The sequence below is a fragment of the Pan paniscus genome, chromosome X, assembly GCF_029289425.2.
Source record: "Pan paniscus chromosome X, NHGRI_mPanPan1-v2.0_pri, whole genome shotgun sequence".
Taxonomy (NCBI): domain Eukaryota; kingdom Metazoa; phylum Chordata; class Mammalia; order Primates; family Hominidae; genus Pan; species Pan paniscus.
The window spans coordinates 20,036,376-20,055,499 of NC_073272.2; the positions used below are offsets into that span (position 1 = coordinate 20,036,376).

Sequence of the window (19,124 nt, forward strand, 5' to 3'; positions counted from 1 at the left end):
TCTCGCTTGCACATCCTCTCAAACCTAAAGCTCTCCCACATTGCCTGGATCAGCCTCAGGAGACTTTGTGAGCAAGCCCCAGCATCCAGCTATAGCCCCAGAAATTTTAACCTACTTCATGTACTCAGCCAACTGTGAGGACAATCCCTTCTGCAGCTTGAAAAAGCAGTGCTTTTCCTCCCAATTACACTGCCACTACTCACAGTATTTACTTTTTACTTTTGAATATTACAGAAGGGCATGGTGTTTCTATGCCTACAGAGGGAGGCCTTGGTTTAAAAGTTCAGGAAATCCCACTCTAGAACATGTACTGTAAGACATTTCAACAATAAGAAATCACACAGACGAAAGACCAAAGCAAATGCTAGGTGTGCCTGGAAGGTCTTAGAGCTCAGGGTGCAGAATTCTGCAGGCTACAAAGCATCAAAGAATGGAATGAGAGGCAAAGCTAGAGGAAGATCATTTCAAGTCTGGAAAATTCACAGGAAGGGTAATATGGCATGATAGTCTATAGACTAAAAGTCTACAAGCCAGATAGGAGAAAAAAGGGGGCCCCGAATCACTCAAGTCTCAGATCACTCAAATCGACACCCCCATTCCAGCCGCTGAGCATCACCCCTGGAGCCTCGATCAGAGCCCCATTGTCTCCAGTGAATCACAGGACATGCTGCTGGGGAGCAAGAGTAGTGAGGGTTTCTGGGTTCCTCGGCTGGAGCCGCAACTCCTGGGGTGGGGGTAGGGGTTGGATAAGTGAGGCTATGCAACTGTAGCCCCAGTCCTCCAAGGGCATCCCGCCGGGGCAACTGGGCCATCTGAAGGCAGAGGGCCAAGAGCAGGTGCATCCAGGAGACGGCCTCTGGCCCCCAGTGGTAAAAGAGCAGCCGGAGTTGCCAGCCAGGCGTACAGGCTCAGATGGGATGAGGTATCTCGGGGCACGGGCATTTTCTAGCACTCTCGCATCACTGATGATATCATAAATAACAAAGGCTCTGAGTACAGATACAGCTCATCGGCTGAACTTCTTACAGCCCCCCTGGGGTCTCATTGAAGACCCCTGTAAGAAATCAGCCCTTGGCTCTTAGGCATCTGTTTAGCAGTAGAATCTGGGCAGGTTTTAAAACTCAAGTATTTGGACATGGAAAGCCACAAGCTTACTAGAGTGGCTCTGTTTCAGTTCACACATTACAACAAATACACACATTAATGTAATACAGTGATGATAAATGAAATCACATCGGAGGCTTTCAATGAACTATTGTGATTTAACTTTATTAATATTTTAAAATATGAAAACTGTAAAACATAGTATTTATGTAAACACCTGAGGACTGTTCAAGTGGGTACAGCATCTTCATACAAACAACTTGAAAGAAGACCAAGTTTAAGTAAGAATCTTATGACATGTAAGGAATAACATAAATGAAGCTATTCTTTAAATAGTTGCATTCATGTCTAAAGTACATTTGGTTTTCTAAAAAGAAAATGTACATTCTTGCCCCTGGTGAATATTTTATTGGCATTTACAACAAATGGCTAATACTTTTATAACTGATTCTCATAGCTTATAAACATTACATCAAAGTTACACAAAGTAATAACAATAAACATATAGCACCATTTCCTCTTCAAAGTTCTAACTTATAAAATAAAGCCCCAAACATGGCTGGGCATGGTGGCTCATGCCTGTAATCCCAGCATTTTGCAAGGCCGAGGTGGGCGGATCACCTGAGGTCAGGAGTTTGAGACCAGCCTGACCAACATGGAGAAACCCCATCTCTACAAAATTAGCTGGGCGTGGTGGTGCATGCCTGTAATCGCTGAGGCAGGAGAATTGCTTGAACCAGGGAGGCGAGGTTGCAGTGAGCCGAGATCGAGCTATTGCACTCCAGCCTGGGCAACAAGAGTGAAACTCCATCTCAAAAAAATAAAAATAAAATAAAGCCCCAAACAATAAGTCAGAACTAATATATCTTTCAAAGTGTAGCAGAATAAATGGCTCAGAACTAAGCAAATTAATTAGAAACATTGCATAGGACAGAGAACTTCCCTGTATGGAAACCAATCTACAGATTGTTTCATATCCCCTGAAGAGTAAGCTGAGAGGTACTGGTGATAGCAAACGATGGACATATATTTTTTACGAAATCAAAACATCTAACTATATACATAGTTCATCGTTACCTCTGTGGCAGTGTAAAGTGCCAGATTAAATTCAAGAAAAAAAAGATTTACTTGTGTGTAAACCTACAGGTATAAAACAATATATAAATATGGTAAAGTACCATATGAGGAATAAACACATACAATATATATCTTCAAAAATTTTGGACACAGGTATCTTCATATAGAGATGTAAGAAAAGAATGCCTAGTTAAATGTCCAAGCGTAGTGAAAATATGGAAAGTTTTAAAATAATAGGAATTTCACTGAAAAAATTTAATCTGACTCCATCCAAACAACCCTCGTAGTATAAATATCTCCTGCATAAAATGACAATTCTATCCTATAATTTAAAAAATTTATCAAAAACTGGTAAGAACACTTCAGGAAAGCTTATAAGCTTGCTTTTTTCCTTTAAATATGATCAAATACAACATACAGAGAAATAATAAAAGGAAAATAATTTATATGGCTATTCCCTTTCTAGATATACTGATAGAACATGAACAGAACACCACAGAGTATCACACAAAATATCTGAGAAAAGATGATATCTACAGGTGCACCTTTAAATTCTCTGGTGAGGAAAAATTCTCATGGATTTAATTATAGAAGTTGTCAATCCCTGATATTTTCCCCTTTGGGATTTAGCTGTTTTGGTTCTAGATATAAAGGTTAACCAAAATCAAAGGTTTTTCTCTGTTAACTACATTAAGTATATTTGTAAACTGTACAATGAAAATTTAAAAAGACATAAAGAACTGCCAATTTGAATATGCCAATACTAACCTGTTAAATGCTTTTTAAAGAAGTAGACTGGGGGAGTGGCGGCTGTGCCTCCCGAAGCTGGTTGGTGACTCCAGGAAAAAAACAAAGTTGACTGAACTGTTACTACAGTTCTGCAATTCTGATAAAATATTTTTATGGGAACTGTCTACAAAACAAAAACTGCTAAGAGAAATACTTTTAAATTAAAATGTTAACAGTACACCTGAGAATTATGTCCAATCTAAACTTACACATTTTTTTTAATTGTATTTTCCTTCTTTAAGCTTTTCAATGTAGTAACACAGCTTTAATGCTGGCCCCAGCTTCAGCCCCATATACTTCATCATCACATCACTCTTGAGTAGGAACAGAGCCTTCCCATCAATTTCCTACAGAGAGAAGGAAATCATAATCATTAATAATGCTTTCATATCAAATTATTTATACATAAGAACATATAAAATACAGCAGCTGTATACTCCGGATATATATTCTCTGAATATGCTTTATTTCCTGAAAACTATTACAAATATAATTTATACAGTGAAGCATCATTTGATAGTTTATGAATTTAGTTCAAACTTTAAGAAAATTTAATCTTGTATCTTCAAAAAATGTCCCAAGTATCAAACAATCTGACTTTAAATACTGTGTGTTAAATAAAATACTAAATATATCTATGACAAAAGATCAAAAATTATGAATGGTAGAAATGAATTTCAGATGATCAATAACTTTCTGAGAAGGGCCAGGAATATGTCAATATCAATGCAAACTGTAAATGTGCTATACAGTGTTGTCATTATGTTGAAGGCTAATCAGTTAGTTGTCTGAAGCTGGTTAGATGCTAAAACTACTGATTTTCTTGCGATAGTGAAAAGGGTACCTCAGATAATAGATCACTCATTTGATTTGTTAGAAAACACTGAAAATATTACTTAATAGTCACAAGGCATCCTCCTAAAATTCTTTATTACCTTAATCAATTTATGTCACGGAAGCATATTATTTGGTATTTGTGAGTTCCTGTTTAAAAGGATGTACTTAATCTTATAAAGTTGCTGGATTCACTGGAGGAAGGCCACCCTGTAATAGCTTGTGGTCAACCCCTCCTACTCATGGTTCTGGCACTGAGCTGGGAGCAGGTCGGGGAGGATCCTTGTATCTGTCATCACAAAGGGAAGGTACACCTGAGAGTTGCAATGCTGAATCATCGTATCTTGAGAAGTTGCAGCAGTTTGTATTTTAGGCACCTGGATACTCACTTAAAGAACAGACCATTAATCTACCATTTAAGGAACTAATCTTGGGAAAAATAACCTCTCTGACATATGGAAAAATCAGTTGATAGGGTTCCCCCACCATCCACACAGCATCCAAATGAAGGGCCTGCACAGAGGTCATTCAAAGGCATTACGGCAGGAAAACCGGGTCAAAAGATACATTACATGTTGCCTGAAGAGGTCGGCGAGGGGGCCTGATATCTGAGGATCTGTATGTTTCATAAACTGTATCACTTCATCCACAGACCAGGTTGAAGGGTCCTTAGAGAAGCCTTGTTTCAGGACACTGGGATCAGGTACAGCTATATAACTTGGAGCTTCAATGGGGGGGAAAAAAGACAAATCATACTCGACCTGATCATTATCCTGAAAGAAGAGATGTTAGGTAGGGAATAATGGTCTCATTCCTGGAACCTTTTGTTAAGTTCCCCAATAAGGTCTCAAGACTCCAACTGTGAAAGCTTATACAAAAATGATGTGAGGATGGCTACATAAGAGCATCCCATCTGACCTCCCCCAAACAACAAAAGCAGGTTCAGACGTTACCTTAAAGCTTCAAAGATCACAAAACAGACTAAGCAATCCAAGCCTCTTTGGCCACAGACAAATACAGCAAAAGATCTGTTACTCGGGTAAAATTAGGTTAATCTAATCTAACCTATGACTTCTCTCTTACTTTAAGTCTTTCAAGGAATTTCAATCTCTCTCTCTCTGTCTAGACTAGGTATATTTTACTAGCTAAATCCGATGGAAATTCCCCAAATTTACAGTTAGTTTTTGTTTTGTTTTGTTGTTGTTGTTGTTGTTTTGGTTTTTTTGAGACAGGGTCTCGCTCTGTTACCCAGGCTGGAGTGCAGTGGCACAATCATGGCTCACTGCAGCGTTGATCTCCCGGGCTCAAGTGATCCTCCCACCTTGCCTCCCAAGTAGCTGGGACTACTGACACATGCCACCACTTGCAGCTAATCTTTATATTTTTTGTAGAGACAGGATTTATCCATGTTGCCCAGGCTGGTCTCAAACTCCTGGACTCAAGCAATCTGCCCACCTCAGGCCCCCAAAGTGCTGGAATTACAGGCATGAGCCACCATACCCGGCTAAATTTAGTTTTCTAATTGCTTAAATGCGTTCACTTTAATCAAAGAATTTCAATAATCCCATTATTTTTGATAAACAAATTAGTCCTTTTACCAAATCTCTCTGATGTATCCAATAAGAATATTTTTAGCATCACTTTACTCTTTAGATTCCTGTCTCTCATGGCTTAAATGCTTATCTGAATTTTGAAGAAGACAAGATTATTTTCTGCTAAGCTAGGTCAGAAATAACTTTAACATTTAATTTAACTCCTTTATCATGTTTAATTGCATAGTAATAGATATTTTGGTTGGAGGTTTATACATTAAAATACATAACTGAGACATGAAACAATTTAAGTGCTCATACCTCAAATGGTCTTAGCTGTGCTCTTTACTAAGTTGTGATAAAATCTATGTCCTGACAAGTATTCATTTACTCAACCAGAGCCCTTAACTCCCTAAAGTTAGTGTGGATAACTGAAGTGAATTTTGTACTTAGCTAGGAAGACTTGTTTTGCTAACCAAGGACTGTCAACACAAATTTGATGTTTTTTTGTGTGTGAATTAGCCAAAGGAGTACCCTTTCTTTCCTATCCTCTGGACTATGGCCATTTTAGAAGCATTTTAAGTATATTTACCTAGGGGAAGGATAAAGAAAAACAGAAAATAAAAGAACTTATAGTGGTTAATTTTTTGTGTGTAGCTCTGAATTTTATTTCTTTCCAACATCACAATGATGATGTGAAATAAAAACTCTATACCAAAATATATTCTCCCCTCCACTCAGAGAAAAAAATGTTGGTCATATCTACAGAGAAATTCTGCTAGGCTGTATCAACCCAAGTAAAAATGATGATGGTGTAGACCATGCTGTGCCTAAGTTAGCATTCTGACAATTTAGACAGAAACACCATCTCCTTTAACTTAACAAAGACACAACATAACATGAAAAAAATCATTGGCAAAGCTAATCATATCTCTAATTTAATGTACATTTTTGTGGAATTTCTGGTTTCTGTCATCATAATCTGGTACATTTATGTTTTGAATAACATGTAACTAGTTTTACAGTTTACTGCAAATAAACTATATGTAAAAAGATATGATTTGGGGTATAAAATTTTATACTAAAAATAAAACCATAAGATTTTCTATTTTTAGTCTATTATGAAAATATAATTTAATTGGGCCTACATCTTCAAAACAATCAGAGAAGTTTGCAAGCATTACATTATTGTTATTCAAATAATTACATGAAACAAACTAATCATGTGAAAAATAATCAAAGTCCAGTCATGCTTTTCTCCTGAACGGCTCTGTCTTATATACACTGGCATGTCAATAAATATTTCTAGAATAAATATAATGAAAGTATGAAAGTGATCTGATCCCCCCCCCCCGACATCATTGGATTTCTTTCCTATAATAAAGATCAGCAATATTTTTCATTCAAATAATGGGACAAGGCAGGACAGGAAATTGTGTGAGCATCACTGGCTGTCAGGAGTGGAATTAGCTCTAGGTAACAGTTCAAATGCCTTAAAAATAATAGTAATGACACCTCTAGACAGTTTCTAATGGAAATGCGTATCTATTCTTGGGAGGTGCAAGCAGTACAGAAGTTAAGAGTACAACCCTGGAGTCAGAGTGTTTGAGCTCAAGGACTGGCCCAGCCACTTTCTAGCTGAGGAACCTTAGCCAAATGACTTCAAATTTCTTACCTGAAAATGCTTACCAGCACCTACATTTCAAGGAATTGTTGTAACAATATAATGTAGGAGGCCATATGAAATATTATATCCCTGGCATACATCAGATAGTGATGAAGATGATTATTTCTATTACCAGTAAGTAAATTACTAGAAAGCAATGTTATTACTATTAGTCTCTACATTGCTAAGAAGACCAGAAGCTAGCCGTCTGATGCCCCAATACTGGCTACCTTAGTGTTTGACATACATTTCAAAGTGAGATATTCACCATTAGAAGTAACCTTATACTGAGAAAGCCTATCGCCAAAAGGTCATACTTTGTGAAAATACTTTAAAATGCAAGGTATACTAGCCATTATGGAGTAAGCATCTATTGTTAGACTCTGCAAGCTATGTCACTCTAAAGGCAGAGACAATCTCCAGAGGGGATGGGGCTGACAACATTAAATGTGTCATGGTGTGTGCACAGTGTGGTTGCCCATAGATAACACCCATGATCAAAGGCAAGGGTTCCCACTTCCTTCACTCCTCAACCTCGCCTGCATGCCTACCTGGAGAAAAAGGACAAAACACTTATTCCCACCCTCACTCTCCTGTACCCTTAATCCTTCAAAGGTACAGGGTATTAGCCCTCTTTGCACATGGAAGGCTGTTTTGGCTCCTTTCTTTCTTTCTTCTTTCTTTTTGAGATGGAGTTTCACTCCTGTTGCCTAGGCTGGAATGCAATGGCGCGATCTCGGCTCACTGCAACCTCTGCCTCCCGGGTTCAAGTGATTCTCCTGCCTCGGGCTCCCAAGTAGCTGGGATTACAGGCATGCATCACCATGCTCAGCTAATTTTGTATTTTTAGTAGAGACAGGGTTTCTCCATGTTGGTCAGGCTGGTCTCAAACTCCCGACTTCGGGTGATCTGCCTGCCTCGGCCTCCCAAAGTGCTAGGATTACAGGTGTGAGCCACCCCGCGCCTGGCCTGTTCTGGCTCTTTCTAAATGGCAACAGGATATTGCCCTACTTATACATGTCATGACTTCCTGGTGGGTCTGAGGAAGGATGTGGAGAGTGAGGAAATGGTGTGGCTGTGGTAACAAGATGCCAGCCCGAATCCAGGAGTCAACACAGGCTGAGGCCAGGAATGTCTCAAGAGAGACGAAGAAAAGTGTACAACAGAAAGGAGAGGGACTGTCTTTCCAGGCCTCAGAGTCATGAGAGGTTTGTGAGTCCAGACGGTACCCAAGGAAATGATAAATTACAACTGTTCAAGCACTACTAATCTGAGAAGTCTCTATCAGACACATGGTTGGTGATCCAGATCCCTAGAGACAGTTCTGTGCTGTCAAGAGGATTGGAGGATCCATAATGGTCTGACCTGACAGTGATGTGAAAGAGAGGACTCAGCCTCCCAAATTTTAGCACTTTCTCCAATGTGATACTCTCAGGGGATGCTGTTAGGTGTGAAAATCTCAAGGCAAAAGACAAACACATTGAGAGTCACTATTTTTGAACATACCTTCACTTTTCCTCTGCATTTGGAATTTAACTTCATGGGGACTGCTCTTGGGGGATATGTCCCCAACTAGTGGTGAACTTGTGGTGCCTGGCACACTTCGAGAAAAATCCTGGGAGACTGAAGTATGAATATACATAGGATTTCTACAGGCAGGATTCAAATAATTTCCTGAATTTAGTGATGAGCTCTTAGAATCTTCTGAAAGATTCTCCTCTTTGGGAATGGCACTTCCCCCAGCAAACAATGGTTCTCCTACAGGGAAAAAGACAAAGGAGGCTATCTTCAATAGACTTACAATTCAAATACTACTAAAAGGTTAAAAATCTCATCCCTAGCAATAGTTCACTTAACTTGTGCTATACTGAACCACAATGCTCTAACACAAAGTTCATGGCTATCCCCTCCTTGGTATGGATGCATACACTGATTGATTGAGACAAAGTTTTGCTCTTGTTGCCCAGGCTGGGGTGCAGTGGTGCAATCTTGGTTCACTGCAACCTCCGCCTCCTGGGTTCAAGCAATTCTCCTACCTCAGCCTCCCGAGTAGCTGGGAGTACAGGCGCCTGCCACCACGCCTGGCTAATCTTTTGGGTTTTTTTTAGTAGAGACAGGGTTTCATCATGTTGGCCAGGCTGGTCTCGAACTCCTGACCTCAGATGATCCACCCGACTTGGCCTTCCTTGGCATTTATATTAATGGACATTGTCCTACAGTCCAAAGTGATTCCATATCACCTATATTTTTCATAGTAACTTACTATCATTTGCCAGTCTTGCCACCAAGGCTATAAACACCTCACTGAAGCATTTGTTTTTAGAAATGCAGTTCTTCATTACTATTTGTTATAATATGATCATACAGTTGGTTTCTAACATTTGTTTACTACTTGGGCAGTTACATTCTCTGGAGAAAGGCAGTAGGTTTTTCTATTCTTCTTTCTGCCAGTTTTTAGCAATACAAAAGTGAAGGAAAAAGGTTATTACAATTTTTTTTTAATCTATGGAGAAATGACAGCCGTCCACTTCTGAAGGGAATGAAGGGTTCAACAAAGCTGTCCAAGTAGTAGCCTAACTGCCAAACTTATTTGGGCAAATTTACCTCCCTACCTCCAATACTACCACCCCAAGAGTATACACAAGTGGTAGCAGAGAAACATTTCTTCCCAGTCCTGGGAGGTGTAAATGCTATTTACCTTCAGACGCATAATCCTTTGTTTTGGGGAGCTTAGGAGAGAGAGGAACAACATATGGTACAGTTTGCTGAGGAGATCGTTTGGTGCTTTGCCTTTCTGTTACATCTTCTTTTGCTGTTTTCAAAGAAAAAACAGTTGTCTGTTATAACGAACTAATATACTCAAGCATTTTCATATCATCAGCATGAAACACTTCTGTTTCTACATCATTTGCCTACAATACCTTCATTGAGAACTTCTCAATTATTTGATGTTCATGAATAACATGTGTCTATTTCATCCTATTTTATATTTTCACTGAAATAATATTCAAGAGTTAAAAGCATTTCCAGAAGGAGCATATCTAGGCTTCTTTATTCTGAGGTTATCAGATCTCTCTAAATATCTCACAAGACAGTGAGGCAACCCATTAAAATGTGTCTAAAATGGCCTGAGAAAATTGTTCCCATGAGCCAGAGGAGTTAAAACTTCAGAGAAATTAAATGATATAATATAATGAACATCCATTTTGTTAAGTAACAATCCTGGCCTAGAGCTACCCTTAAAACAAGTCTACTGCTTACTTATCATTCAACCAAATGCACTTCTACCTAAAGGACCACTCTGTAAAGCATGATCCTGAAAGTAAAGACAGCTTTAATTATCAGTTATACCCTAAGTATCAACAAATATCCTGATTTAACCTCCAACTAAAAGGACAAATAAGGTATAAGAGAAATCTAAAAAGTCTGATAGTAGACCTCAAAGGAGAAGAAAGATTGCAATGAGTATCAAAGTCAAACTTCATCTGGTTCAAAATTTCGGCTGAGGGCCAGGCATGCTTCTCAAAATCTTATGATGAGCAACCTTTAGCTCAATCTAGTTACTCAGTGAATCCCAATGAGTCCAGTAGAGCTCTTACCACTTTAGTTTCATTTTTAATAATGGACTGTAAAACCAACAGGCAAAACATATCTCATATTTCTACAATTAAGACATTAAATTCTAAGGAAAGAAATAATTGGCTTTTCATAACCATTTAATAATATGGAATATTCGACTTCTAAAATATAGTTTTCTATAAATGTTTATTTACCTCAGAATCTCGGCAAGATTAGAAAAAGTCTTCATCATTTATTTGTAATGTACTCATGCTTTATGAAAAGTTTATCAAGCTGGGTATGGTCTACTATCTGGGGCTGAAACAAATATAAAATTGACTCGACTTCTGCTTCTGCGTATTGTAGTAAGCTAAGGGAGGAAAGTGTTCCTACAGAGATAACTAGGAAAAGCCAGGTAATTTACAAAGTATTTTTTAAATCATCAGAGAAGCACTTCCAGGATGACTGATTAAAGATCTCCAAAAATCTACTCCTTCATAAAAACAATGAAAACACTGGCAAAAACTATAAAAACTATCTTTTTCAAAACTCTGGAAATTAAAGACTTGCAACAATCCAAAGTGTTTAAGAAAAATGGATGGATCTCAGAAAAAAACAGCAAATTCTGTGGCATTTTAACTTGCCCTAATATAATGCCCCTCACCCCATTTTCACAGTAGCCTTGAAAACCAACACTTCACAACTACAGCAGGTGTGAAAAACAGCCATGCAATAATCGCTGGAGGGGGCACAATGGGTTTGGAGCTCTCCAAAAGCCCCATGCCCAGAGAACTATCACTATTAGACCAGTCTCGAAGCTCACTGAAAAGCTCCTTTTCAGGGTTTGTCTTTTTTTGACCTAAATTAGAGCTTGTTCTGTGTGAACAACCCCATCTCCAGGGCATCTGACGGGGGAAAATGGTGGCAACTGTTTAACTTTGCAGCTGCCTGAGACAATATTACCAGTCAGGGCTAACAACAGGCTGGCCAAAAAGCTTAAAAGGAAAAACTGGGTATAAGATGTCCCCTAGGAGACTTTGAAAAACACAAACATATTCCTGGGAATCTAGACGGTTCACATGCATATGCACAGATGTATACATGCATGTCCAGGAAAGACACGAGAACACCCTAATCTTTCATCTCTGGCTGACCTTGAGGCTCTGCACAAGGTTGACTTACAAGCTGCCTCTTGGAGCACTGAAGTTATGTCCCAACACACACAGAAAATCCCTTGGCCAAGGCTGGGAGATACACTGGTTCCAGGCATTTAAGGAAATATCTACCCAATCATTAGCTAACCACATTAAGCTAACCAAGCAGACTTCAGTGGCCACTCTTAACAAAGAAACACAGACTTTACAGAATTAGTCGAGGAAAAGTCACTAAACAGCACCAGCAACAACAACAAACCCTAGGGAGAAGGGAATCTGATTTCCAGAGTTGCCATTATATGATTTTTAAATGTCCAGTTTTCAACAAAAAAAAAATGAGACATGCAAAGAAACAGTATGGTCCATACAAAGGAAAAAAACATCAGTAAACAGAAACTGTCCCTAAGGAAGCCCAGACACTGGACTTACTAGACAAATACTTTATTTTGGGACACAGTCTCACTCTGTTGCCCATGCTGGAGTGCAATGCCATGATCTCAGCTCACTGCAACCTCTGCCTCCCAGGTTCAAATGATTCTTGTGCCTCAGCCTCCCAAGTAGCTGGGATTATAGGCACATGCCACCACGCCTGGCTAATTTTTTTTTTTCTTTTTTTTGAGATGGAGGCTCGCTCTGTCACCCAGGCTGGAGTGCAGTGGCGCAATCTCGGCTCACTGCAAGCTCTGCCTCCTGGGTTCATGCCATTCTCCTGCCTCAGCCTCCCGAGTAGCTGGGACTACAGGCACCCGCCACCACACCTGGCAATTTTTTTTTGTATTTTTAGTAGAGACGGGGTTTCACTGTGTTAGCCAGGATGGTCTCGATCTCCTGACCTTGTGATCCACCCACCTCGGCCTCCCAAAGTGCTGGGATTACAGGTGTGAGCCACTGTACCCGACCTAGACAAATACTTTAAATCAACTATTATAAATATTTTCAAGGACCTAAAAAATGAAAATCATGTCTAAAGAACTAAAAAAAAGGCTGGTGTATTAGTCCATTCTCAGACTGCTAATAAAGACATACTGGAGACTGGGTAATTTATAAAGAAAAAGAGGCTTAATAGACTCACAGTTCCACATGGCTGGGGAGGACTCACAATCATGGCAGAAGGCAAAGGAGGAGCAAAGGCACGTCTTACATGGCAGCAGGCGGAAGTGCAGAGCAAAGGGGGGAAAGCCCCTTATAAAACCATCAGATCTCATGAGAACTCACTCACTATCACAAGAACAGCATGAGGGTAACTGCCCCCATGATTCAATTACCTCCTACTGGGTCCCTCCCATGACCTGTGGGGATTATGGGAACTATAATTCAAGATGAGATTTGGGTGGGGACACAGCCAAACCATGCCACCTCATCTCTACTAAAAATACAAAAATTAGCCAAGTGTGGGGGCACACACCTGTAGTCCTGGCACTCTGGAGGCTGAGGTGGGAGGATTGCTTGAAACTGGTGGCAGAGGTTGCAGTGAGCCAAAATCACACCACTGCACTCCAGCCTGGGTAACAGAGCAAGATTCCATCGCAAAAAAAAAAAAAAAAAAAAAGTAGGAAGTGAAAAGACAACCCCAAAGAATGGGATAAAATACATGCAAAGCATATACCTCATATAGGACTTGTATCCAGAATATACAAAGAACTCTTATGACTCAACAATAAAAAGACAATGAAACCAATTAAAAATGGACAAAGGATTCGAACAGACATTTCTCTGAAGATATACAAATGGCCAAAAAGCACAAGAAAAGATGCTCATCATCAACTACTGGAAAAATGCAAATCACACCATAATGAGATACCATTTCGCACCTGCTAGAATGGGTATAATGAAAAAGATGGACAATAACAAGTGTTTAAAAGGAAAAATTGAAACCTTCATTCACTGCTGATGAAAATGTAAAATGGTATAACCTCTTTGGAAAAGTCTGTCAGGTCCTCATCAAGTTAAACAGTTAACCATATGACCCAACAATTCCACTCCTAGGTTTGTACCTGAGAGAACACGTATCCACACAAAAATTTATATACAAATGTTCATTGCAGCAGCATTCCTAATAGCCAAAAAGTGGAAACAATCCAGAAGTACATCAATTGATAAATTGATAAACATAATATAGCCATACAATAGAATATTATTCAGCCATAAAAAGGAATGAAGCACTGATACATGCTACCACATGGGTGAACCTTGAAAACATAGGGTGGGCACAGTGGCTCACACCTGTAATCCCAGCATTTTGGGAGGCCAAGATGGGCAGATCACTTGAGGTCAGGAATTCGAGACCAGCCTGGGTGACATAGTGAAACCACGTCTCTACTAAAAATACAAAAATTAGCTGCGTATGGTGGTGTGCACCTGTAGTCCCAGCTACTCAGGAGGCTGAGGCAGGAGAATAGCTTGAACCCAGGAGGCAGAGGTTGTGGCGAGCCAAGATCACACCACTGCACTCCAGCCTAGGCAACAGAGCGAGACTCCGTCTCAAAAAAACAAAACAAACAACAAAACACATTATGCTAAGTGAAAGAAGCCACACACAAAGGTTGCATATTATATGATTCTATTAATATGAAATGTCTAGAATAGGAAAATCTATAAAGACAGAAAGTCAATAAATGGTATCCAGTGGTGAGGGGGAAAAGACATTGAGGGATGATAGTTAATAGGTATGGGATTTCTATTGGGGGTGATGAAGATAGTGGTGATGACTGCACAACTCTGTGAATACACTTAAAAAATACTGAATTGTATACTTCTAAAAGGGTGAAATTATGGTATGTGAATTATATCTCAATAAAGTTACTATAAGAAAAGCATCCTCAAAGTATAGCAGTCATAGGAACTAATAAAATCAAATTCCAGAAGGGAAGAACCATTCTAGTCTAAACTGAAGATTTCGTCGTATTTTTTCCCTGTAGGAATCTGCTGATTCTTCGCACTACAGTGAAAATAGAACTTGACACAGACAGAGGGCCATACCTAGGCAAAAATAAATCAAAAAAGATTTGGCAGCTTCACACAGCTGGAGTGACAAATCAGAAACTCAAACTCATAGCTGGTTTTCCCCCATGGGATATTTGCCAAGTTCTGGAGCTATACAGGAAGCTGGGGAGTTAGGCTGAAAACTCTTAAAAGGCACGCTGAAATCTCTCACAGTCTCATGATGCTTAAGAAATAAAGACCCACCAGGGGGTCTTTATTTTATTGTGTGTTTGTGGCAAACACACAAGCCACCTAAACACAGGTGCAAAGTTGTGATAATACATGAGGAAGAAGGCTAAAGAGCTGAGCAGCAAACCCCTGAAGAAGGGAAGTACAATTCCCCAGTCTTTCAAGGCTAAGGAGCTAGGGAATTCCCAGGTTCTCAATCAAAATCCTGGGAAAGTAACACCTGAAGAATAGCGAGGAATCAGGAGATAGACTGAGTCTTACTAAAACTGCTATTCAGTCCCAACCCAGCTCAATCACTGAATGGAATGAGCCCTCCTTCTTTCTGCTTAAAAAAGAGGAAACTTTTTAAGGTAGAAATCTGGAGCTTCTGCAGATCTTTTATATACAATGTCCCATATACAAAAAAATAGTGGTAAACATCCAAAGAAGTAAGACCATATAACCAACTATTGAGAGAAAAACTACTGGTGTCAGTAGACAAAGACTATAACGCAATTTTGATGAATATGTTCAAGAAAACAGGAAAAATGGACAGAAAAGATCAAAGAATAAAAAATTTCACCTGAGAATTATAATCTATTTAAAAAAGCAGAGAGCTGATAGGAAAGTAAACTGAGGCAACCACTTTGAAAAACTGTTTGGCAGTATCTACTAAAGCTTAATTTATGCATTTCCTGTGACCTAGCAATTCCCTCCAAGATAGATACAGGAACAGAAAGACGTGTATAGAATGTTCATGGTAACACTATTTATAAGAGTACAAAATATAACACTATAAGGGCACAAAACAGAAAGCACTCAAATGGATACATACCATGGTAGCATATTTATACAACAGAATATTATACAGCAATGAGAATGAATGATCTAACTATATGCAACAATACAGATGAAACTTACAAACATAATGATAGGCCAAAAAAGCTAGGCACAAGAGTAAATGCTGTATAATTCCATTTCTATAAAGTTCAAAAATAGGCAAAAGTAATATATGGTACTAGAAGTCAGGACAGTAGGTATCCTTGTGCGAAGTGAGGGGTAGTAGTGGATGAAAGGGGGTTTGACACATTAGCAGTGCTTCTAGGGTACTAGTAATAGCTACTTTTCCAACCAGGGACTGATTATACAGGCAAGAAAATTAATCAAGCTACATTCCATGTATAATTTTCTCTATGTATACTATACTTCAGTAAAATGTCTTTAAAATTACTGCTAAAATATGCAAACACTAGATTTGTCAGAATCAAAGTCTCCTAAGAAGAGCACTCTATCTTAAACTATTTTTGAGTCACTTATTTTAAAAAATGTAAGAGAAATGGGATACTAGACGTGAAATCTTAGTAATAACCTCATAACATTTATATGCAACTTCTTTAACTACAAGCTGACTTAAGAAAAACATAAGAGTTCCAACTCAAAGCCATTTTCAAATGGCTAAATTAAGCTTTCTGTGACAGAAAATTAATAACCCCTAAAATAATGTAAAATATGTGGATTATTCAGTGTATTTTTTCAAATAGTTACCTATTCTGATTATTTGATTAATCTGAAAATTCAAACATTCTGTGTTCAATTTAAAGAAGAATTACATTTTCTTTAAAATCTTTCAAAGAATGAGGCTTTGTAAATTACTGGCATTCTTAATGCTTTGTGTAAGAAATCAGGAAATTGGGCCTGGCATGGTGGCTCAGGCCTGTAATCCCAGCACTTTGGGAGGCCAAGGTGGAAGGATCACTTGAGGCCAGGAGTTTGAGACCAGCCTGGTCAACAAGGTGAAACTCCACCTCTACTAAAAATACAAAAATTAGCCAGGCGTGGTGGCAGATACCTGCAATCCCAGCTATTCGGGAGGCTGAGACAAGAGAATCACTTGAACCCAGGAGGCGGAGGTTGCAGCGAGCCGAGATGGTGTCACTACACTCCAACCTGGGTGACAGACTAAGACTCTGTCTCCAAAAAAAAAGAAATCAGGAAATTGTACTCTCAACATCTCCAACTCGTATTTTTCCCCAAATTACTCTTAGAAACAGAAAACCTATCAATACACAGACACCCCTCTTCCCACACAGGTCGCCCTTCCCTTCCTAGCCATCTTCCAAATTTCCTACCATTTTGGATGACCTCCTACCTCTCCTGAAGAAGGGAAAAAAAAGGATAATATCACATGAAAACATGAAACCTCACTCTTCCTCTTCCCCCTAGTTCTGACAGCTACCTTTTATTGCTCGTACTTCATGCCAGGCATAATGCAGGCTAAGAATTTACATATACTTTCTTTCAATTTCACAACTAAAGAGGTATCCACTTTGCAGACAAGGAAACTGAGAACTAGAGAGGCTCAGTACTTTGTCTATGGGCACATAGCTAGTTAACAGCAGGAACTGAATTAAAATGTAGGCCGGTCAGACTTTATACTCTTTCAGCAGAGATTACAAGGCCAGGATTGGAACCCAGGTCTGACAAACTCCAACACCTGTGCTCTCCATGCCACTGCTTCTCCATGTATACTTTTTGCAAGCATGTCACAGTATCATACCTTTATTTCAAAGGGACTCACTGGACAGCTACACCAGAGGGGAGAAACTGGAAAGAGGACTCCAGTTAGAAGCCTGCTTTACTAAACCAGAGAAGGGGTTAGTACAGTCTGAAGCAGGGTAGTAACAAGGAAATGCAAAAAAGGGGATGGATATGAGAGATGTCACTGAAGTAGAGGAGACAAGCTTTATGAAGAAGGGTGAGGGTAACCAGGAGGACCAGAAAAAAAAGTAGTAGCTAGAGACGTGGTACCCACGCTTCACACTTGAGTGGCACGTGAATTAGAATCCCTGGACTTAAAAAGATAGTATGTGATGGTACTCGGTATTTCCAGAATCAGCAGCAGCTGGCCAGAAAACCATGCGGCAATAACACCTGAGAACTTCAGCTACTCTTAAAAGACCCACATACAATCCTGCCATGATCAATAGAACATAGTTAGCTTTCATGAGTCACATGAAAAAGAGACAAACCACTCCCAAAAAACAAACAGCACTTGCATAAAAGCTGAAAGAGCTTTCTTGCTTTAGGGATCAGAAGCAAGAAACCCACTTTTGGTTCTACAGGGCTATCTTACACCTACCCTCTTATTCAGGCATCGGTTTGGGGTTCTTATGGAAGAGAAGCAACCATGGTTCAAATGTCAAATTCAAGCATATCACAGGCTGGGTGTGCAGGCTCACACCTGTAAATCCCAGCACTTTGGGAGGCCAAGGCGGGAGGATCACTTAAGGTCAGGAGTTCAAGACCACCCTGGCCAACATGGCAAAACCCTGTCTCTACTAAAAATACAAAAATTAGCTGGGCATGGTGGTGGGCGCCTGTAATCCCAGCTACTCGGGAGGCTGAGACAGGAAGATCGCTTGAATCTGGGAGGCGGAGGTTGCAGTGAGCCGAGATTGTGCCACTACACTTCAGCCTGGGGTGACAGAGTGAGACTCTGTCTCCAAAAACAACAACAAAACCGTATCATCATTTGTCAAACCTCAATGACAACAAAATTATCTTTATAGCCAATAGGCTCAACACGCTTTGCTAACTTCTGAGGATTATAAAAGTCAGTAACTTTAAAGCCATACTTCAGTCTAATAGAGAATGTTTAACTCTGTGAGGTAGTCAAAATGAAGCCAAACATAAGTAAGCCATGGGCTTTGATTCTGAAGTTCATTATGAATACAAGAAATTACTTTCCTATTTTGAATGAACAAAAACAACTATATGTTATACATTTCTAATTAGTTCACTGTGGCTAAAATGTTTACTTTGAGGAGAACACAAAGAAAAACAATTACACAAGATTCTCAAGTTAAACAGAAGTGTAAGAGTTTACATTTTCTCTCACCTGACTGATTTTTATCATGCTCTGCAGAGCTGTGAGTATGACCCCTGGAAGAACTAAAAGGCTGGCTACTCAAAAGGTTATCACACTGCAGACTGTGGCAGAAGTTCTCAAGAAAGCGAAGAGCAAATGATGCACTGTTCACTGGAGGGAGCTGGATGGAATGAGTTTCCCCATCAAAGGAGGCTATTGGGGGGAAAAAAAAGGATGTCAGTAACCTCAGAGAGATGAGAAATACAACACTAATTTAAAAAAAAAACTATCACCTTAGGAAAGGTATTATAAGTCTAATTTGTGTTCTTTGTAATTCATAAAGGAATAATCTTATATTATAAAAGCTCCTCTCAAACACAATAGCCTGTATT

At 39.4% G+C, this 19,124-nt stretch overlaps 1 protein-coding gene across 4 annotated transcripts in view; it reads right to left on the reverse strand.

The window, feature by feature from the left end:
• Positions 1-1,248: 1,248 nt before the first annotated feature.
• The window catches only part of SCML2 (Scm polycomb group protein like 2), a 115,302-nt gene continuing 97,426 nt past the window's right edge, over positions 1,249-19,124 (reverse strand). For 2 of the 4 annotated variants that reach the window (XM_034949795.2, XM_034949794.3), the window contains 5 exons: positions 18,763-18,945; positions 9,701-9,814; positions 8,509-8,760; positions 4,377-4,528; positions 1,249-3,317 (listed from right to left, as the gene is read on the reverse strand). In XM_034949795.2, coding sequence (XP_034805686.1) covers positions 3,189-3,317; positions 4,377-4,528; positions 8,509-8,760; positions 9,701-9,814; positions 18,763-18,945 — 830 coding nt within the window. In that variant the 3' untranslated portion in view covers positions 1,249-3,188. The remainder of the gene's footprint in view (positions 3,318-4,376; positions 4,529-8,508; positions 8,761-9,700; positions 9,815-18,762; positions 18,946-19,124) is intronic. The other 2 variants (XM_034949799.2, XM_034949798.2) reach the window with 1 other exon arrangement.